This window comes from Myotis daubentonii, chromosome 1, assembly GCF_963259705.1.
Source record: "Myotis daubentonii chromosome 1, mMyoDau2.1, whole genome shotgun sequence".
NCBI classification, from domain to species: Eukaryota; Metazoa; Chordata; class Mammalia; order Chiroptera; family Vespertilionidae; genus Myotis; species Myotis daubentonii.
Window position 1 is genome coordinate 71,655,924 of NC_081840.1, and position 23,058 is coordinate 71,678,981.

Sequence of the window (23,058 nt, forward strand, 5' to 3'; positions counted from 1 at the left end):
CCCTCCCTTCCCCCAGCTGGCCCTACCCCATGGTCAAATTCCCAGTTGAGGAAACAATTTGCATACTATGATTTTATTATATAGGATAATAAAATGGAATGCTTACTATATACTAGGCTCAATTCTAAGTTCTTTACATATATTAATTTATTTAATTCATGGCATTTGCATCAAACTTCATGGCTTTCTTTTTCTCAAGTCCCTTATCTAATCCATCTAATTTTATTGGCTCTACTTTCATAATAGAGCTGAAATCCTCCTACCAAATTCCTTCTGGTTCCAGGCCTCATTTCTCTCCTGGATTATTGGAAGAGCCTCTTATTGTTGTACTCTCAAGATAGCACAGTATAATCCATTTAGTTTTAAGTCTCATACTTCTGTTCAAAACCCTTCAATGGCCATCCACTTCTCTCAAAGTAAAAGATAAAGTCTTTTATGGCCTATAAGACCCAATAAGATCTTTTTTTCTCCCTCCATCATTGGACCCTCATCTTCCACTACTCCTAGCCTTACTCACTCTGCTTAAGCCACACTGACCAGCCTTGTTCTTCCACAAAAACACAGGCACAGTAGGGGTTCAGAATGTCACCCTCAGATGTGCTCTGTGGTATGAAGATTATTTTGAGCTAAAGGCAATGGAGATCCTGTGGGCCCAGCCCCCTTTAACTACCAGAAGAATTAGAATGAGGGACCTTTCGCATAATGCTATTGTCAAAGATAACCTTTTCTGACCTATGTATATGTATAGGTAAACTACTAATTACTGAACATATGCTGCTCTTATCATCCTATAATGATCCTCTGAAACCCCAAGGTGCGTGATCTCATCCTTAGCCAAGAATGCCATATATACTTCACTTTTCTGTCTCTGAACCTCTTATGTATGTGGGGTCTCCAACTCTCTCATGTATGAGGTGTTCCCATATGTAGGTATGTAATTAAATTTATTTTCTTTTATTAACGTCTCACATAGATTTAATTATTAAACCCTGGAAAAAAATGGAGGATAAAGTTTCTTCCTTCCTCACAGTACTTAGGGTCTTGGCTCTAGTTTTTTTTTCTTCTGTGTAGAGCACATCCCATTTTACACAGATAAGTCTCCTCCTTTTAGTTGGTTCAACTCTTACCTTATTAAGTCCCACTTGATGCTCTATTTATTTCTGCAACTTGCCCTTCCTCCTCCTTCCTGATAACTCATAATCTTTTTTTTTTTTTAGAGCTCTTACCACTTTTTAACACACTATATAATTTTTAGCTGTATATTGTCTGATCTCTCCACCTCCATATAAACTCCATGAGGGAAGTGAGCCTTGTGTTATTCATGAATGTATCCCAAGAAACTAAAACAGTGGCTGGTACCTGAAAGGCAAAACGGAACTACTTGGTGAATGAATTTAGAAGTTTGATTTTCTTTCTGCAAGGCCGCTGCGCTTTGGTGATGAGCCTTAATTGGCTTCTCAGCTAGCTTCTCCATTACTCAAGGGTCAGAACCACACGGAGCCTAGAGGTCTCTGGGCTAGGTACAGATTTAGGTTTGGAGGACAGAGGAAATATAAACTAAAAAACTAAAGGGTGCTTCTTGGGGGTGGCTGAGGAAGCAAAAGCAAACTTCCTCTCCCTGTGCACATCCACAAGTGCTTCAACTTACAGCTTAAGTAACTATACAAATACATCGCCACGGTGCTTGGACCCTGCAACCGGACTTTGCCCTTTTCCTGGCAACCTCAGTGCCCTCACTTAGGTGGTCAGACCGCGCCTAAACCCACGTTTCCTGGGCCGGGATGGCCCTGCCCCAGGGACAAGGTGCCTATGCGGCCTATGCTCCCCAGGGAGGCATCCCCCGGCAGCTGCAAGGACAGGCGGACAGTCAGACAAGCGGACAGGCGGACAGGCAGCGGAGTGAACACCAGCGTGAGGCCCCGCCACGCTTCCACCCGGGCGCGGCTGCAATGACGTCACGGACCCGCCCGCCGCACGCACGCGCACTGCGACCAGCATGAGGGTCGCGGCTTTGATCAGGTAACCTGGCGCTGGTGCCACCTTCTTCTTCCCCTGGCAGCCTGCAGCCCCTTTCTGTTGGTGGGCGTGAAGCGCCGCCGCCGCCACCGCCCGTGGCCGTGAAAGAGGCTGCCCGTGGGGGAGCGCGCGATGGTTCAGGCGGCCCCCCTGCCACAGGAAGAGGCGGAGCCTTCGGGCCGGCGCCCAGCCCGGCGGGGCTCGTGGCCTCGGACTCGCGCCCCTCCTCTCCTCTCTGCTGGTCGCCGCCCCATTTGTTCTGTCCCTCAGACTCGGATTTACTTTGGGAACTAGGAACTGCTGATGCTGAGGCCTCACGGCCAGAGCGCTGGTTTCATTAGCCTGACACGGCCCGGGGGCGGATTCCTAAAAGTTATAATTGCTGGGAAGTTTGAGAGCCACAGCGTGACTCTCCGCGGTTTTCTCCCGGCTTTCTTCATCCTCTTCTGTGTTAACCTGTAGTCTTTAAAGCCGGTCTTCTGGGTCCAGCCTTCCACCCGAGGCTGTGTCTCTCTGACCCTTTCTATATAAACCCTCCTCTCCCTCACCTGGCCTCTAGGTGTGTCCGGGTGGCTTAGGACATGGATGTATTTTACCTTGGCGCTTAAGGATGGAGATGGATTTGTGCCAGTTTTTAAAAAGCAATTAATTAATGGTTGTTGACAGTATTACAGATATCCCCCATTTCCTCCCCTGTGCCCCCCTCCACCCCGTCCCGCCCCAGGGCAGGACTTCACCGCGCTATTGTCTGTGCCCAAGGGTTATGCATATTTGCATAGTAAGCGCTTTTCCATCCCCCACACCCTAGATCTGGTTGCTCTTGCTTCAGATACACAATGGTTGCTTTTGGAATAACGTATGGTAATACTTCATATTCCAAAAGGACTTTGAAATGTATGGCAGCCCGTCATATTTCGATGTCTAAAGTCCTCCAACACCAGGCCCGTTAAAATGTTTCCGTACTCAATCTGAAAATTGAAGCAAAGGGGAACACAATAACAACAGGAAAAGGGGGGGATTTAGTCTACTTGAATTTTGTTTGATGAGATTTGGATCTCTATAGGGTGTCTGATCTACGTTGCAACCATGCATTTTCTTTGTAAACCCATTGAAAATTTCATATTATTGTTCAATGCCCTAGGTAGTTGCTACTGACTTATTAAGGTCTCGACATAACACTAACCCCTTCTGGAATATTCCGGTTTCTTTTATTTCATTACCATTTTTAGGAAACTGTAGGGTCAAGAAGTATTGTTTATTTTGTAAAGTGAATGATTAAGCTTTGACCATTGTGGTCTTCATTTGATCTAGGAGGTAGATAAGAATAAAAAGTAGTCCAGGAAATGAGTAATTTACATTTATATTCACTTTGCCAAAAGTTTAACCATTAAAGAGACACCAACTGAAGACTCTGAAATCTGGGAGGGAAGGAGAGAAGATTGGTGTAATCCATTACACTAAATATTATGTAATGTGCATACATTACTTTTCTAATAAAACAAATTAAAAAAGGCATTGTTGGAAAATTCTTGCTAAATGGTGAGATCTGTATAAATGCTAGGAGACATACTGTAGGTGTGAATGCAGTATATTCATACCTACATATATATATATATATATATATATATGAATACATATGAGCTATGTATTCATATATAGTACCCATATAATATACATTTACGTGCATATACTGGTATGCTTGAGTATGTATGGAGTTAATTAAATACAGTGAATCTACTCTATTTGCCAAGTGTCTGTGTGTGTGTGCACTAAAAAGAGAGAGAGATATGTGTGTGTTTTAGAGAGTAAGTGAAATCAAGATCCTTTTCTTTAGACAGGGGAGGGGAACCTTTTTTCTGCCAAGGGCCATTTAGATATTTATAACTTAATTCATGGGTCATACAAAATTATCAACTTAAAAATTAATGTGCTATATTTTGTCAAACGTTTAATTAACTCACCTCAAATGCCTTGGCAAGGCCAGACCAAATGATTCACAGGCCTTATGTGGCCCTCAGGCCCTAGAGTGGGACATTCCCCACCCCTGCCTTAGACCACAAAGAACATTATTTTTCTAATACACAAAAGATAGAATCATTGAATTTTACAGTTGAGTGACACTTTGAAGATTAGCTAGGCCATTCTCTAATTTTATAATGAAGTATATAAACACAAACACATTGAGTAATATAGCTAGTATCCAAAAGTTGGAAATTAAAATTCTGATCTTTTCTGTGGAATTTCTTACATAACATATCCTAATGTATTCTGTGACTTTTCAGGGGATAAGATGATCTGTATTTTCCAAACTTATTTGACCTTGAGAACCATTGTCCTTAGAGTACTTGTTGGATAGTAGTGTTCCACAGAACACAATTTAGGAAATACTATTTTTTGATATGTTTTTATTGATTTTACATAGAGAGGTGAGAGGAAGAGAGAAGCATCAATCAGCTACCTTTCACACACCCCCTAGTGGAAATTGAACCTGAAACCGAGGCATGTGTCCTGACCAGGAATTGAACCGTTTGGTGCATGGGGCAGTGCTCAATCCTCTGGGCCACACCAGCTGGTCAGGAAATACTTTTTAAAACCATATTTGAAAGCTTAGCATTTTAAAATAAATTATAAAGCTAAGTTCTGTTTTCAGATGTATATCCTTTATCTTTACTATTGTAAGGAATTAGAATTGTGGAGATATACCCTTTCATCTTAACTATTCTATACTAGAGACCCGTTGCACAAAATTCATGCACAGGTAGGGTCCCTAGGCCTGGCCAGTGATCAGGGCTGATTGGGGCCTTCTGGCTGCGCCACCCCCTGGTGGTCAGTGCATGTCATAGCTAGCGACCGGTCTCCTGGTTGTACTCCTGTGGGGACAATTTGCATATTAGGCATATATATATATATATATATATATAGAGAGAGAGAGAGAGAGAGAGAGAGAGAGAGAGAGAGAGAGAGAGCCTAAAGAATTATATCTTTTTGTCCTATGGAAATAGAGCAGTGAAATTCAGTAGGGGAAGTTGTGGAATACGGATATATGGGAATATCAGAATCTGAGGAAAGGGAGTGTGATGTGTAACTTCATTTTGTCCCTTACAATCTCTCTCCTTGTGAAGTTCTGGAATGATGGCTGTAACTGATCAGAATATGGTAGAGGCAGACAGATGTTATGCACTAAAAAGATGAAAAGGCCAGCTTGTAGAATAAAAAGTCTCTCTTAGTTTTTTGGGCTATGAATAGGTCTAAACATTGCCTCGGTACATTTGCAAATCTTAAGCGAAAATTGGAAAGAAGGGAAACAGGAGGAGCAAGAAAAGGGAAGAGAGGCAATGTTAAAAGAAAGGAAGAAGCATGTATAGTGAGAATCAGAACAGTATGAAACCCAAATAGCATAGAGTTTGCCATTCAACTTTGTTGCAGATGAAGTACCACTTCTCTTGACTAAGTGATTTGCCTCTTGCTTAGGTAAATTTGGTACCAGATTTAGCTCTTTTTTTAAAAAAATATATTTTATTGATTTTTTTACAGAGAGGAAGGGGGAGGGATAGAGAATTAGAAACATCGATGAAAGAGAAACATCGACCAGCTGCCTCCCACACACCCCCCACTGGGGATGTGCCCGCAACCAACGTACATGCCCTTGATTGGAATCGAACCCAGGACCCCTCAGTCCGCAGGCCGACGCTCTATTCACTGAGCCAAACCAGTCAGGGCCAGATTTAGCTCTTTTTAATCTGTTAATTAGATCTGTGCTCAAGCCTCATTCTGCCATCATATAGTGATGGCTGAAAGTTGAAGTACTTCCTGTCTCTCGTTGCTCAGTGGTTAAGCATAGACCTACGAACCGAACCAGAAGGTTACAGTTTGATTCCCAGTCAGGACACATACCTGGGTTACGGGCTCGATCCCCAGTGGGAGGCTTGCAGGATGCAGCCTATCCACGATTCTCTCTCATCATTGATATTTCTCCCTCTCCCTCTCCCTCTCCCTCTCCCTCTCCCTCTCCCTCCCTCTCCCTCTCCCTCCCCCTCCCCTCCCCTCCCCCTTCCCCTCCCCTCCCCTCCCCCTCCCCCTCCTCCTCCCCCTCCCCCTCCCCCTCTCTGAAATCAATAAAAATATATTTAAAAAAAAATGTTGAAGTACTGACAGTACTGATGTTTAACTTTGTTGGTATAATTTGGCATTTTGCTTTCTATCTCTACAGAATTTGAACCCACAAAGTATGTCATACTTTGTCACTGGAGTGGATCTCAGATTTTTATAAAACATATTTTTATTTCAGAGAGGAAGGTAGAGGGAGAGAGAGAGAGATAGAAACATCAATGATGAGAGAGAATCATTGATCAGCTGCCTCCAGCATGCTCTTCATTGGGGATCGAGTCCGCAACCTGGGCATGTGCCCTGACTGGGAATCAAAGTGTGACCTCCTGGTTCACAGGTCAACACTCAACCACTGAGCCATGCCAGCCAGGCGGATCTCAGATTTTTAATTTGATCCTTTAATTGGTGATGGAGGCCAGTTGTTAGATTTCTTACAGTGTAACAGACATTTTTCTATTTTTTTGTAGAGAATTTCGTCTAAAGTATATATAATAAGTATTTAGTTGGAATGTAAACTTATCTAAATATATTTTTATATTCCTCTCTTGATTCCAGAGAGGAATGGAGATGGGAGAGAGAGATAGAAACGTCAGTGATGAGAAAGAATCATTGATTGGCTGCCTCCTGTATGCCTCACACTTGGACCAAGCCCGGAACCCAGGCATATGTCCTTGACCGGAATCGAACCTGGGACCCTTCAGTCCTCAGGCCAACACTCTATCCACTGAGCCAAACTAGCTAGGGCTGGAATGTAAACTTAAATCATTTTATTTGCAAGTACTTTGTATATTGAGTAAAGCTACTGTCACAAACCAAAGAGTTGTCATATTTTGTTTAGAATGGTCTTTGTTATAGTGGCATATAATTTCATAAGCTCTTGTGCATATCTACCTTAGACATTCAGATTTGTTCATTCAGTTTGCTTATGCTACATAAAGTACATGTGGTGTTTTGCATTCTAAATTAAGGTAGGCCCCCAAATTTTGAAGAGCTAAATAAATGTGTCCTATTTTGGTACCTAATGATTCTATGTTGAATAATGGTCAATAACCTTATACATATCTCTGTATGTTTTAGTGGTGGGAAGGACAGCTGCTACAACATGATGCAGTGCATTGCTGCTGGGCATCAGATTGTTGCTTTAGCAAATCTAAGACCACCTGAAAACCAAGGTCAGTGTATACTTTTATTGGAAATTTTCTAAGTGACTGAAACTCCAACTTCATTATATTTGGTTGCATACAGTCTACAAAAATATAAAAGGAACTAGTACATCTTTAGCACCTATTGGATGCTAAGTTCAATGCTAAGTGTTTTCAACTACATATTCTTTAATCCTCATAACAACTCCTAGAGTGTTTTATTCAGCAGGATACTGAGGCTCAGAGTTTTATAAATTTGCCCAAGGCAAAATAGCTAGACAAACTTGCAGAGCTGAGCCTTGAACTCTCTTACTTCACACTGTCTTTCTACCACAAGACATTTCCAAGTTTTGTAGGGACTACATAGGTAAATAAGATAGAGCCACTAGGAGCTTGGGAAATAAGACATGTATTGATAGGTGATAATGTATGAATTTTATTATAAAATATTTAATTTAGCTATTTTATAAATATTATAAAATATTTAGTTTAGATGTAAGCAAAATGTATGAGACTTGATAGATGTATAAAGTAATACATTTTCACTTTTTGTCAGTAGTAACAAGGACATCCATAAATAATCCACAGACCTCATTTTAGGTACTTTTTTCAGATTACTCAACAATGACATTTTCCCAATGAGAACTTTTTCCTCCTCTCTGTCCATGTGTGCCTGAATTTCCTTTTAATGCACCAGTTATATTGGATTAAGGGTCTACCCTAATGACCTCATCTTAACTAATTACATCTGCAAGGACAGTATATCCAAATAAGGTCACATTTTGAGGTAATGGATGTTAGAACTTCAAAATAAGAATTTGGGAGGGATACAGTCAACCCTCAGTAATATATTTTATTAACTGGGATATAATTCATGTGCTACATTGTAGTAGTTTAAGGTGAACAGCATAATGATCTGGCATATGTATATATTGTGAAATGATTACCACAAGTTTAGTTTACATCCATCACCACATGGTTATATAATTATTTTTCCCAATTAGACCTTTAAAAAAAGGAAAATATTCACTGATTTTTATACTCTTGTATTATAACCATATAATTATAAACATTAACTGCTAAAGTGCCATAGAGAGAGATTAACACTTGTCTAAGTTTGTGAATACTTTTCCTCATACTTCTAGTAAAATATTTTTATCATTCACTTTACTCATCTTCTTTCAAGACTCTATGCTGTGCTGTGCTATTATTTTAGGATGAATTAAATGAGCACTATATATGAAAACACTAATCGTTGTTCCTGGCATGAGGTAGGCATCCAATAAATGTAGTCGAATCTGAAACTAGCTCTAAATCAATCAATCAGTCCTTCCTTCTTTTCCTCCTTCCCTCCTTCATTTCTTCCTTCATCTTTCCTTCTTCAAAGTTGTCAGACTATTGAATTTTTAATTTTATATCATTTTACTATTTTCTGTTTATTTTGTCTTTGCTTTTTATCCCTAAATAGGTAGATTGCTTGTAAGCTTCTTCAGAGAAAAGGTCAGTTCCTCAGCACTAGAGACCGCTTTGTGTACCTGGTAGGCATTCACTCAGTTTATTGGTGGACAGATGAATAATAAACTAACTAGGATTAGCCATAGAATAGCCAGCAGTTATTGGTCAGATGTTTTTTCCTTCTGTGAATAAAACCCAAGTAAAGCTGAAAGTGAAGTGGGAAGATGGAGATTAAAGGTATTTTACCAGAAGAAATAGAACAAGTTCTGTAGAAGGTTGGGGTAAACATATACTCTAGGATTTTGTACTGGGGTTCTGATGATGGGTAATAACAGCTTTTTAGAAGTGAGCTGTTTTGAAAACCTCCTATTTCTGTATTTTAAATAATAAAGAGATAACTCTTGACTAAGGATGAGTAGGAACTGTATAGTAACTTCTGTATTATAAAAGAAGGAACAGATTTTTTTTTTTAAGGCTATATTCTGTTACCAAAACAAAAGAGACTCCTTTATCCTTGGTTAGTTAGGCATGTGGGTTTTGTAAAACTTTCTATCTTGAGAGGTCTTGGTATTAAAAGCATATATTTATATAACATATAATACATACTTGACATAATCTATCTATATAAAAGCCTAAGCTACCATTAAGACCAGTCGACTAAATGACTGGTTGACTGGTCGCTATGATGCACACTCCCACAGCCAACCTCCCGCGGCTGGCCAACCTCCTGTTGTCCCTCCTCCAGCCAGCCAGCCCCAAATGGCCCCAGTCGGGACTGGGGGATGGCTCCCGATAGGCGGCCAGGAAGAGGGATCCCACCCATGCACGCATTCGTACACTGGGCCTCTAATTTATACTAATAAAAGGGTAATATGCTAATTAGACCAGCCATCTTCTGGACATTCTTCCAGACAAAGCCACAGTGGCAGGGGCCGAAGCAGAGGCGGGTAAGGGCGATCAGACCAGCAGGCATAGGTGTTAGGGGCGATCTGGAAGGCAGGGGAGCAGTTAGGGACATCAGGCCAGCAGGCAAAGGTGGTTAGGGGTGATCAGGCAGGCAGGCAGGTGAGTGGTTAGGAGCCAGCGGTCCCAGATTGCAGCTGGACATCCCCTAAGGGGTCCCGGATTGGAGAGGATGCAGGCTGGGCTGAGGGACCCCCTCTCCCCCACGTGCACGAATTTCGTGCACCGGGCCTCTAGTCTACACTAATAAAAGACAAACATGCAAATTGACCATACCTTCACTACACCTTAAGCCACACCCACCAGCCAATCGGAGCAACTATGCAAATTAACCCAACCAAGATGGCGGTCAGCAGCCATGGAGCTGGAGCAAGTAGGAGGCTTTGTTGCCCCAATGATGGAGGAAGCCAAGCTTCCCGCCTGCCGCAGCCCGGCTCTGAGCTCCACTCAAAGCAACAAAGTTTCAATTATAGACGGTAAATAAACCCCAGATACCTGCTTTCAGCCAGCTGTGTCCACGGAGCTGGAGTGAGCAGGAGTGGGTTGCCCCTGGCAATGGAGGAAGCCAAGCTTCCCTCCCGCCCGCCCTGGCTGGCTCTGAGCACCTCTCAAGGTGACAAAGTCTCAATTATAGAAGGTGAATAAATCCCAGAATAAAAAAAAAGAAAAGAAAAAAAGGAGAGGCTGGGAGCTTCCGTCGCCGGGGGGGCTTGGCCCGCCTGAAAACAGCCCTCAGCCCCTCACCCAGACTGGCCAGGCACCCCAGTGGGGACCCCCCCACCCTAAAGGGGGTGTGGCCATCCTGCAAACAGCCATCAGCCCCTCACCCAGGCTGGCCAAACCTCCATGGGATGAGGTTCCCCACTGGAGGAAGCTTGACCAGCCTGCAAACATCCATCAGCCCCTCACCCAGGCTGGCCAGGCACCCCAGTGGGGACCCCTACCATGAAGGGGGTGTGACCAGCCTGCAAACACACATCAGCCCCTCACCCAGGTTGGTCAGGCACCCCAGCGGGACCCCCACCCTGATCCGGGACACCCTTCAAGGGAAACCAGCCGGCCCCCACCTCCCTGTGCACCAGGCCTCTATCCTATATAATAAAAGGGTAATATGCAAACTGACCCTAACAGCAGAACCACTGGGAATGACTGGTCACTATGACACACACTGACCACCAGGGGGCAGAGGCTCAATGCAGGAGCTGCTCCCTGGTTGTCAGTGTGCTCCCACGGGGGGAGCTCTGCTCAGCCACAAGCCAGGCTGAGGGCTGCCAGTATAGCGGTGGTGGTGGGAGCCTCTCCAGCCTCCTCATCAGCGCTAAGGATGTACGACTGCAGCTTGGGCCTGCTCCCTGCTGGCAAGTGGACATCCCCCAAGGGCTGCTGGGCTGCCAGAGGGATGTCTGACTGCCAGCTTGGGCCCGATCCCCCCAGGGAGCAGGCCCAAGCCAGCAGGTGGACATCCTCTGAGGGGTACCAGACTGCAAGAGGGAATAGGCTGGGCTGAGGGTCCCCCTCAAGTGCACAAATTTTTGTGCACTGGGCCTCTAGTCCTATATAATAAAAGGCTAATATGCAAATCGACCAAACGGCAGAATAACCGGTCGCTATGATGTGCACTGACCACCAGGGGGCAGATGCTCAATGCTGGAGCTGCCCCTGGGTGGTCAGTGCGTTCCCACAGCGGGAGCGCCACTCAGCCAGAAGCCAGGCTCACGGCAGCACCTCTGCCACAGTGCTAAGGATGTCCGACTGCTGGCTTAGGCCCGCTCCCCACGGGGAACGGGCCTAAGACATCAGTCACACATCCCTCGAGGGCTACTCAACTGCAAGAGGATGTGGACCAGGCAGTGGGACCCCCCCTCCCCAGTGCATGAATTTTGTGCACCAGGCCTCTAGTTACTATATAATCGTCCATGTGTTAATGGTTCACTGGCAGGGTGGGTAAGATTACAAGCAAAGTATATCTTTATAGTTCACCGCGGAATGAAGACATTTATTTTGAATATTGTTAGTGAGAAAAAAATCATTAGTAAATGGAATATTATGAAGTAAAAACTTGTTAGTAAATTGGAATATTATGAAGTAAAAGCTGGAAGCAGTCAGCTGAAACTATCGTAATTGTAGTGGAAGAGAATAGATGGCTGTGGGTTGGGAGATGGAGACGGTTTATCTAATCTTTATTTAAAGTTAGCAGGAAGTTGGTGATTATTGAATGATTCATTGATTGACTTCTTTTCCGCCCAAACATGTTGCCAAAGGAACCTTAATGAAGAATGACTGGTGGAGATGACTCCAGTGTAAAATTAGTTATAGTGAATTCATAGTACTAGGTTTTAATAGGTTGTCTGGAAAAGAATTTATCCTCATCAATGGAATAATTTGAAATTGTCATAGAATTCATAAAACCATCTCTTTAAATTTGTAGTAGGAACTTCTGTGGCATGTTAATTGAGGTGCTTCAGGCAACAGTGGAGCCTTTTGGTTTTACTTGATTTCATACCATTGTTACTATGTAGCTGGAATTAATAAAAGTTACAGTGTGGTTAGGACTGAATGGAGCCTTAAAGGAAAATAGTCTTCTAGGTTTTTGATGTCAGTAAAATATTTTAATTATTGTGCTAGCATCAGGAAGTATCTTGCTACGTAACTCAAAGTTCTTTAAATATATTAATTTGACTGTATCCGTGTTTTTTTAAAACTAATACATTTAACATGTAAGTTTGAGATGAAGGTAGGCTGAAGATTTTTTAGGTAACTGGCTGTATCTCTTCTTCCTAATGTGACCGGGAGTAGACAGATTTATAATAATAATGTGAGTGTGGGTCCCAGTCTAATGTGTGGGCTCAGAAGATTGGTGAGCCAAAATGTGATAGCAGATGGTTGATGGTTTTGATTACTCAAGGGGCCATTCCTTACAATATCATTTTCATGCCTTTTTGATAGGATACTTTCACATTCAGTGGAAAGCCTGGACCTGCGTGACATATATGCATATACACACACACACACAAACATATATGCTGAACAAATTATTTTGTCATTTTTTTTTTAACAACATCTTGTGAACATATTCTGTGTCATTAAGTATTATTTTACCATAGCATTTTCTAGATATCCTCTTTGGAATACAAGTACCATATGAAATCTAAGTGTTCTATGAATAGATACATTTGAAAGAGAGGAGAGAGAGTTCATACTTTGTCCCTTCAGTGGAGCAACTTAAACACAGTAGCCTAGGAAGAATTGCAGCAAAGACACTTACTTAACAGAGTTTAGTTTCATGTTTAAAAATTTATTTGACCAGGGAATCCGTTTTTCCTATTACCTATTAATATCCAATGCCTATTAATACCTATGATATTTCTTTTCTGCAGAATATATCTTAGAGAAAGCTCTTCAAATTTAATTAATGGCTGCATAGTATTTCATGGATATAGTATAGTTTTTAATCCTACATAATAAAGAGCTAATGTGCTAATTAGACCAAACAGAACAACCATCTGGACGACCTTCTGGATGAAGACGGGGCTGCAAGGGCTGGCCGCGGCTGTGAGGGCGGGCCGAGGCAGCCGGGGTTGTGAGGGCCAAGCCCCTTGCACGAATTTTCTGCTTCGGACCTTTAGTCTATTATAAATAACTAGAGGCCCAGTGCACCACAGATTCGCAATCTAGGACTCCTCGGGATATCGGAGAGCCAGTTATGGCCCGATCCCCGCAGGCCAGGCTGAGGGACCCCACAGGTACATGAATCTGTGCACCAGGATGGTGTTGGCCCCATCCCCTCAGGACAGGCCAAGGGACACCGGGCTTCTAGTATGCAGATAAGATCTTTGGTTGATCGCTTCCCGCCCTCCCTCCTCCCCACTTCCCTCTGAGATTCATCAGCCTGTTCTATGTTTTCAAGCCTGTAGTTTCTGCTCCTATGTTGAGCGTCTGCCCCCTGGTGGTCAGTGCGCGTCATAGCTACCGGCTAGTTGGTTGATCACTTAGGTTTCTATATATATAGATGCTGTGATAAATATCTTTGTAAATAATCTTTTTTTCTGAAAAGTAAAATTATGAGATCACAGAGTCTATTGCAATATATTTCTAAGTTTGTTCACATCACCAAAGATTCTAATGTGACTCAGCTGTTTTAAATATTTAACCCATATACTAGTACAGTGATGGCGAACCTATGACACACGTGTCAGAGGTGACACGCGAACTCATTTTTTTGGTTGATTTTTCTTTGTTAAATGGCATTTAAATATATAAAATAAATATCAAAAATATAAGTCTATGTTTTACTATGGTTGCAAATACCAAAAAATTTCTATATGTGACACGGCACTAGAGTTAAGTTAGGGTTTTTCAAAATGCTGACACGCCGAGCTCAAAAGGTTCGCCATCACTGTACTAGATGTTTGTGGAATCTTGTTACAACCTGTGATTGTCAACTTAATTAGCTTAAGTTATGTTTCTATACACCTTTGTAAATGCTTTAAAAATATTGAACTTATATGCTAGTATATTTATATTAGAGGCTTGGTGCACGGATTCATACACCGGTGGGGTCCCTCAGCCTGACCTGTGGGGATTGGGCTGAAACCGGCTTTCCGACATCCCCTGAGAGGTCCTGGATTGCAAGAGGGTGCAGGCCAGGCCGAGGGACCCCACTGGTGCACGATCAGGGCCGGGGAGAGACCGCAGGAGGGCTCCAGGGCTTGTCCCACCCATCTTGCCCAGTTCTGATTGGCTGGACTCCAGCAGCAAACTAACCTACCAGTGGAAGTGTCTGCCCACTGGTGGTCAGAGCACGTCATAGCGACTGGTCAAATGGTCAAACAAATGGACACTTAGCATATTAGGCTTTTATTATATAGGACTAGAGGCCCAATGCACAAAATTCGTGCAAGAGGAGGCCTTCCTTCCCCCCACTGCTGGCACCGGCTTCCCTCTCGCACCTGAGACCTGGACTTCCCTCCAGGAGACCCTCTGGCCCCCAGCAGACATCCGGGACCTGGGCTTTCCTCCAGCCGTTGGCAGGTACCCGAGACCCGGGCTTCCCTCACAGCCCTGGCTTTGTCTGGAAGGTCATCTGGAAGGACATCAGGTCTAATTAGCATATTACACTTTTATTATTATACATGTTTTGTTGAAATGCTGCATATAAAACATAACAAGAGAATCTAAATTTTTCTTCTACAAATATTTGTCACTTATTAACTAAGTAGATATTTAATTAAGAAAGCTTTTCTGCTATAACTCAATGACTTTGTGAATAACCTTGAATTAATTTAAAAAACATTTATTGGATAGATTTCTTTTTAAACATTCATTGTGATACTGTTATAATTTAACCTACTTAATAATAACAGGAAAGGAGGAAAGGGAAGGCCAAATATTAGATGTCATTTTTGCAGCTTTGCCAGGAACCTGCGGTTTAACACTTCCCGGGAAATCACCAGTCTATTCCTCTCAGATCGCTGGGGGAAGGGACTGGACAGGGGGCAAATAGACTTACTCCCGTAAAGTCTGGGTGAAATAGGGAAGGTACTTGTCGGTCAGTCACACCTGCAAACAGGTCATTGGTTAGAGTAGGCATGGTCACTACAAGTGCTGGAAGGTTTGAGATATTTAATCTCCTAAACAAAGGAGTCCACTCTCTTGCATTCTTGGCTCCTGGCTCTCTTGTTGCAAGGGGCGTGCATGGTCCACGGCCATGTGCACTCCACACAATGGACTAATGGACTGCAACTAGTGTGTTGCTGTACCAGACCCAATTCCAACATGGAATGGAAGCTCTGGACACTGGGTTTGCTTCTAGCTCTACTGAATCCCCAGCTGCACATTTTCCAGGACCAAATTAAGGGAAGTGGGACTTTTGAAACCCAGGTATATAATTCCATGGAAATAAACCTTTCTACCACATTTCATCCTCCCAGGGGGGCTTCTGGAAGTGCTTAACCCAGCAGTATCCCAAGAATACTATTCCCACTAGCAACAGAGAAAGACCATCCACACTTTTTCTCTGATAACAGAATTACATAGTTAAAAATTTATATATAACTAGAGGCCTGAAATTTATATATAGCTAGAGGCCTGATACATGAAATTCGTGCAAGGGTACGCCTTCTCAGCCCTGGCCCTGTCTTGGCTGTGGCCCCACCCCCACCCACTGGTTGTTCCAGAAAGTCATTCTGGAAGGTCGTTCCACCATCCAGTCTAATTAGCATATTAGCTCTTTATTATATAGGATTGTATTTATAATCAACAGTAGAGATTACTATAGCTGTTGATGTTTGGATGCAACTAAGGAAAAATGTGCAACTCATTTTATTTCACTTCAGAATACAGAGAGATATAGTATAGTAAACTTTTAAGTTATGTGTTAACTGTTCTCTAAGCAATAAAACTAGATAGACTTTCAAATCCACTTTTTTTCCCACCCTGTTTTACTGATTATTTCCCCTTTTTTTACAGTGGGGTCAGATGAACTGGATAGCTACATGTATCAGACAGTGGGCCATCATGCCATTGACTTGTATGCAGAAGCCATGGCTCTTCCCCTCTATCGCCGAACCATAAGAGGGAGGAGTGTGGATACAGGACGAGTGTACTCCAAATGTGAAGGTGATGAGGTTGAAGACCTCTATGAGCTTTTGAAACTTGTTAAGGTATGCAGAGTGACCAATTACATTTACTGAATTTCACATATAATTTGCAAAATTACATTTATTGACTTATTTGGTAATAAATAATTTGTAACTGCTAGTAGCCTAACTGCTCTATGGAAGGTTTTTTTTTTTTTTTGTCTTTTTGAATAGAAAAGAAAATTGTTACTATACCTTTCTATTAAATATTATTTAAAAATAAAACTTTTGGTATAGTTTGGCACCCAGGACTGTCAGATGATATTTAGCTAAGTTTTTTTTTCCTTAGGATTTTGAAACTGATAACCTTTCAATCACTTTTTTTTTTTTGTAACAAATACTTTTTAAATACAGACTGTGAGCTTGAACGTATAGTTCTAGGAACTGGGGAATGGGGCATTGCGAAAATCAGACAAAATCCTGTTCTGTAGGAGCTTACTTTCCCCTGGAAGGAGACAGACAATAAACAAACAAATGAACAATATGCTTGGTGGTGAAGGGTGCTATGAAGAGGAATGAAAGAGTCAGGGTGACGAGAGTGACAGCAGGGAGTGGCCAAGCAAGACCTTTCTGATATGGTGAAATTTAACTAGACTTACGGAAAGTGAGAAACGGAGCCTTGTTTAAACCTAGTAGAAGAGGTATGAATTAAATACGTAAGTCCCTATATGTAAGAGTTTGGCAGCTGTTGCATATTCATTGTTAATTTCTCTAGGCCAGTGGTTCTCAACCTGTGGGTCACGACGCCTTTGGGGGTCGAACGACCTTTTCACAGGGTTCACCTAAGACCGTCGGAAAACACATATATAATTACATATTGTTTTTGTGATTAATCATTATGCTTTAATTATGTTCAATTTGTAACAATGAAAATACATCCTGCATATCAGATATTTACATGACGATCCATAACAGTAGCGAAATTACAGTTATGAAGTAGCAACGAAAATAATTTTATGGTTGGGGGTCACCACAACATGAGGAACTGTATTTAAGGGTCGCGGCATTAGGAAGGTTGAGAACCACTGCTCTAGACAGAAATTTTAGGAGGGAAGGTGGGGGTGGGGGGTTATTTATCTAGTAGGCATTATATTCAGTAAGTATTAATTAATGGAGATTATCTTTTTATTCTCATCGGTAGTCAAGTATTTGAATTCAGTCCTTAAATATGAATTCTATCCAGTCAACTTGAGTCAATTCATATAAGCATATAGAATGAAACAATTAAAACCAATATTTCCTGGGTGACTTAACTATTTTCTTTTTTTTACAAAGGAAGAAAGATTTCTGTCTCTCATTCTACAAAGGGATATTGCATTGCATTTTCTTAATCTTCAGAGTTCAGCTTTTCAGAAGTTAGTCATGAACCCATGTCAATTTGCTAGTTCCAAATAATTACTTCAGTCTAAACTTTAAATTTGATGCTGATCAAAGCTTAATATCAATTAAGGATTTTGATTAAAAATATATAAAGTATTTAAATTCCTTTAAAGTTTGTTTGACTAAAGTATTTATTTTGAATATCACAACATTTTCATTTATTCTTTAAAAAAGAAACTGATAGGGGAAACACTTAGAATAATTCCATAATTTACTGTTTAGTTCTGGATAGCATAAGAAGTAGATACTTCCAAAGGAAATCACAGGGCCCCGGTTTCTTCCTTTAGGGAAGATACATGCTAATGAAAACTATTTTGATTATCAAACAAGAGGGAAAACTTAAGAGTTTTAATAGTCCACTTGTAATAGTCATCTCTCCATAAGGGCAACTAGGATTTTGACAGTATGAGATACTGAGTGCAAATTTTGCGTTTTTAAAAATTTCTTTCTCACCATATAAAGAAATTTAATAATTAAGTTATAGCATAAGCCAGTATTACAAAATGGTGGGGTTCACACAAGAAGTAATTGGATTGCTTAAAAATCATTGATAACTGATAACTTTGGAGAAGCTCTGTGATAATAACAGCCTTCTAAGAAAGGGAAAGATAATAAATTACTAATCAATTTAATTAAAAATGGTCAGATTAGTAATAATTAAGGAGAAATTTATCTTTTTATCTATGCTGTCTTTGGAGAAATGGATGCTTTCCCATTATCTTTTATAACCATCAGTTATGACATATATAATGATAATGTTAAATCTTGACAACTTCTGCTTTGGAAGTTTGTACGTGATAATTATAACTATAGTTGAAAGAGATGTTATCAAGTTGTCTGGGACCAAATAGTTTCTTCTTTTTCTGTGTAGAAATATTAATTTTACTTTGGGATAGTTTAAGGACATCGATATCAGAAATATATTGTTTTTATGTAAGAGATTGTATAACCAGACTTGGATAATCATATCCATTTATGAGCCACTGGTACAAAGATTCTAGTAGAGGTCTTACATATTCTAATGAATAATTAAATAATTATGGAAAAAATGAATCTAGAAGACCTGTAATTTGTCAAGTTAGTCTTCACTTGTAAGAAAAATATGAAACTGCTTTTTTAAATCTTTTAAATATTAATGAAACATTAAAAACATTTAGATTCCCTTTAATTTTAAACATGTATTTATAACAGATTGTAATTTTGTGATTTTCACATGTAAGTCATTTTTGTTTTTATAGTTCTTCTTCTCCCTAAATATTAGAGCTAATTGAAAAGAAGTAGGAAAGATTTGGACTAATTTACAGAGTCAACATTTTCCTACGTTTTGTAGAAGTCATTACAACTATTAGAACTATAATAAGCCTTTATATCTCAGATGATTATGATATATATATGTATAAATGCCTTCATATACACACACACACACACACACACACACACACACACACACACATGCACGCACACACACTAGCGGCCCGATGCACGAACTTCGTGCAAAAGTAGGTCTTCCTTCTCCCAGCTGCTGGCACTGGCTTCCCTCTGGCCTCCAGCAGGCATCCGGGACCCGGACTTCCCTTGCAGCCCTGGCTTCATCTGGAAGGACGTCCAGTTTAATTAGCATATTATGCTTTTATTATTATACTAGAGGCCCGGTGCACAAAAATTTGTGTACTCGAGGGGGAGGCAGGTCCCTCAGCCGGGCCTGTGCCCTCTCGCAGTCTGGGACCACTCAGGGGATGACCACCTGCTGGCTTAGGCCTGCTCCCCAGGGGATTGGGCCTAAGATGGCAATAAGACATCCCTCTGGCAGCCCGGCAGCCCTCAGAGAATGTCTACTTGCCAGCGGGGAGCAGGCCTAAACTGTAGTCAGACATCCTTAGCGCAGCTGAGGAGGCAGGAGAGGCTCCCACCACCACTGCTGTACTGGCATCCATCAGCCTGGCTTGTGGCTGAGCAGAGCTAATCCCATGTGAGAGCGCCCTGACCACCAGAGGGCAGATCCTGCATTGAGCATCTGCCCCCTGTTGGTCAGTGTGTGTCATAGTGACCAGTCACTCCCGGTCCTTCTGCTGTTAGGGTCAGTTTGCATATTACCCTTTTACTATATAGGATAGAGGCCTGGTGCACGGGTGGGGGCCGGCTGGTTTGCCCTGAAGGGTGTCCTGGATCAGGGTGGGGGTCCCGGTTGGATGCCTGGCCAGCTTGGATGAGGGGATGATGGCTGTTTACAGCTGGTCACACCCCCTTCAGGGTGGGGGGTCCCCACTGGGGTGCCTGGCCAGTCTGGGTGAGGGGCTGAGGGTCGTTTTCAGGCTGGTGGGTGACTGAAGCTCCCAACCTTTCCTTTTTTTTCTTTTTTTTAAATTCTGGGATTTATTTACCTTTTATGGCTGTCACTGGAACTGAGAGCCGGCTTTAGCTCTGAGGCTCGGCTCCAGCTCTGAGACCTCAGCTGCTGAAAGCAGGTATCTGGGTTTGTTTGGGTTCTATAATTGAAGCACTGTTGCAGCTCCAGCTCTGAGGCCCGGCTGGCTGAAAGCAAGTTTCTGGGGTTTGTTTAGCTTCTATAATTGCAACATTGTTTCTTAGAGTGCAGCTCAGAGGCCGGCAGCGGCAGGCGGAGAACCTTGGCTTCCTCCATCACTGGAGCAAGCAAGCCTCCTGTTCGCTTCAGCTGCCTGGCTGCCGGCCACCATCTTGGTTGGCAGTTAATTTGCATATCGCCCTGATTAGCCAATGGGAAGTGGTCAGAGGTACAGTTAATTACCATGTTTGTCTATTATTAGATAGGATTCTAGGCTGTTTGCAGAATACCTGATTTTCATATAACTATTCTTTTATTCTTTAGAATTTCTTTAATATAAAAATTTCACTTTAGTTCTCGTCTGGAGTAATTTGGCATATAGATAACCTGTATTATTTCCTGAAAATGTAGTATTTTTAAAATTCTGTGTAAAATTTTAAGTTACATAAGGGATGTAGTAGTTACTGAAAGATATCTATAAACTTATCTCTATAGAGAATATATTTAAGGATCATTATATTATTTCTTTCTCCACTGGTTTAGAGCCACTTCTTACTGGATTTGCTATCTTTCTCTTTCTTGGTTTTTCTCTTACTTAAATGGAGTCCATCTTTAAAAAACTTCCTTAGAGAAGGTACTTTCAAATCCTTACATTTTGAAAATGTTCCTATTCTGTCCTCACATTTGATCGATACATTGGTTGAATTTAAAATTTTAGATTAAAAGTCATTCTTCTGCAAATCACTGAAAGCATTGCTTCATGGTACTCTACCATTTTGTTGATGAGAAGTTTGATGCTGATGTAATTTTTGTTCCTTTTTAGCTGACTCAAGTGTTTTTTTTCTCTATTAACTTTTATGATTGTGTTTGCTTGGTGTACTGAAATGTCACAAAAACGTATTGGGCATTGAAAGTTGCTTCCCCTGCTTCTCTGCTGCATATTGAGAAGCAGCATATCCCTGGCCTTGTTCCCTTAATGTTAATTCAGGGACGGCATTAATCCAAGTGAAAGCCAGCCACAATGTTGCATTCTCCTGGGCATAGTGATCAAATCAGGGATGGTTTTGTTAACCTGTATTGTACCACATAGAATGAAGTCTAGGATGATGGATGGTTGGCAGAAGATAAGCTCTTTCTCCTGTACAGAGGCATGTGTGGATGTGAGACCTAGAATTGCTATGGTCTTTACTTTCCCCATGTGGAAAAAAAACACCTGATGTCAAATCTGATGCAAAAAATGGCAGAGCCAATAAAATTGCCACGTGAGAACAACTCTGGGAAATGCTTTCCCATTATTTGTTTGATAATAGGGTACCCTGACTTTCTCTATTCCCTGTTTCTGGTACTCTCACTGATGAAATTTCAGACTGCTTAGAATGAAATTTCATGTCTCTTGTCTTTTCTTATATATTTTAGCAATCATTTTTAATAGCTAAGAACTTGACTTGTTTTAGATTGTTCTTTTTTTCTTTTCTTTTTTTATAACAACCTGTTTCTCTTTCTATGGTATAGCATCCCTCCATTCTTCTTTAAATACAGATAGAGATTTTAAACATTGTCATTTATTCCCTGAAATATTAATGTTTTCTTTGTGGTCTTTTTTTTTCTTATGTTTTGTTCTCTTGTGTTATGGTAGGCTTTTTCAAAGGTCTTGGTTGCTGACTGTGAACACTTTTAACTTTGACTTCAGAATTTTTCTAGCCTCATAGCTCACATTTGTTATACCTAGAGTTCAGGATAATGTGGCCTAGTTTAGATCCTTTCTTGACTTTCTTCTTTTCCATGCAAAGAGTAGATTATAGCTTTTTCTGTTGATTTATCCGTCATCATCCCTTCTTCATCTGCTTTTTGACTAAAGAAATGAATTGAAATTTTTTCCCCATTGTTGTCTCACCCCTGTTCTCTTTGTTTTTTTGGAGGTTATACCTTTGTTTTAATTTTAATGGAATCTTTTGATCCAGAAATATGTGTTAATTTTATTATAATGTAATTAATTTAATGTCCTTACTTAAGTTTAATATTTAATTTCAGTTTTCCTGTTTTAATCTTTGTTACTTTTCTTCTCATATTATTTTTTTTTCATTAGGTATCTTGGTATTCATAACCTTGAATTACTTAATGACGCTTGTGATTTGAATACAACAATAAATGAATAACTGCCTTTTTAATGGAATATTTACTATTGATAGGTTTGTAAATAAATGACTGGCTTTTGAAAACAGATTTTAAGTTAATATTTTTAGTAAATATCAATTGCCATTTACTCTTTTCTTTGGTTAGAATTCTTTTGGTTACCAGGAACAGAAAGTCATATTCAGGCTGGTTTAAATAAAATGAGGATTTCTTGACAATAATTTAAGTTTGGTTTCAAGTAGACTAGATGCAGGACACACTAAATAATCAAAGTTTCCCTCACTGCCCATTTCCCTATTTCTGTGTTGTTGCTGTTTTTTGGTTAATCCTCACGCAAGGATATTTTTTCCATTGATTTTTAGAGAGAGTGGAAAGGAGGGAGGGCGAGAGAGAGATAGAAACATCAATGTGAGGGAGACACATCTGTTAATTGCCTCCCACACACCTTCCGACCAAGACCAGGGATTGAACCTGCAACCCAGGTACATGTCCTTGACCTGGAGTTGAACCATTGACTACACTGGCCAGAACCCCTATTTCTATTTCTTGCCTCTGCTTTCTGTTGATTCTGTTCTTAGCCAGGACCCTTGTAGGTTGAAGATAGCTCCCAGTTATATTCTAGTAGGAAAAGCTCCTGTCTTCTTAAATAGTTCAAAGAAACATCCAATTATGTTTCATTGTCACTCTGTGTCCTGACTCG

The 23,058-nt window shown here is 41.1% G+C and overlaps 1 protein-coding gene across 2 annotated transcripts in view; it reads left to right on the plus strand.

The window, feature by feature from the left end:
- Nucleotides 1-1,884: 1,884 nt before the first annotated feature.
- DPH6 (diphthamine biosynthesis 6) overlaps nt 1,885-23,058 on the plus strand; it is a 187,314-nt gene continuing 166,140 nt past the window's right edge. For both annotated transcript variants that reach the window (XM_059705354.1, XM_059705363.1), the window contains exons 1-3: nt 1,885-2,019; nt 7,201-7,295; nt 16,152-16,345. In XM_059705354.1, coding sequence (XP_059561337.1) covers nt 1,997-2,019; nt 7,201-7,295; nt 16,152-16,345 — 312 coding nt within the window. In that variant the 5' untranslated portion in view covers nt 1,885-1,996. The remainder of the gene's footprint in view (nt 2,020-7,200; nt 7,296-16,151; nt 16,346-23,058) is intronic.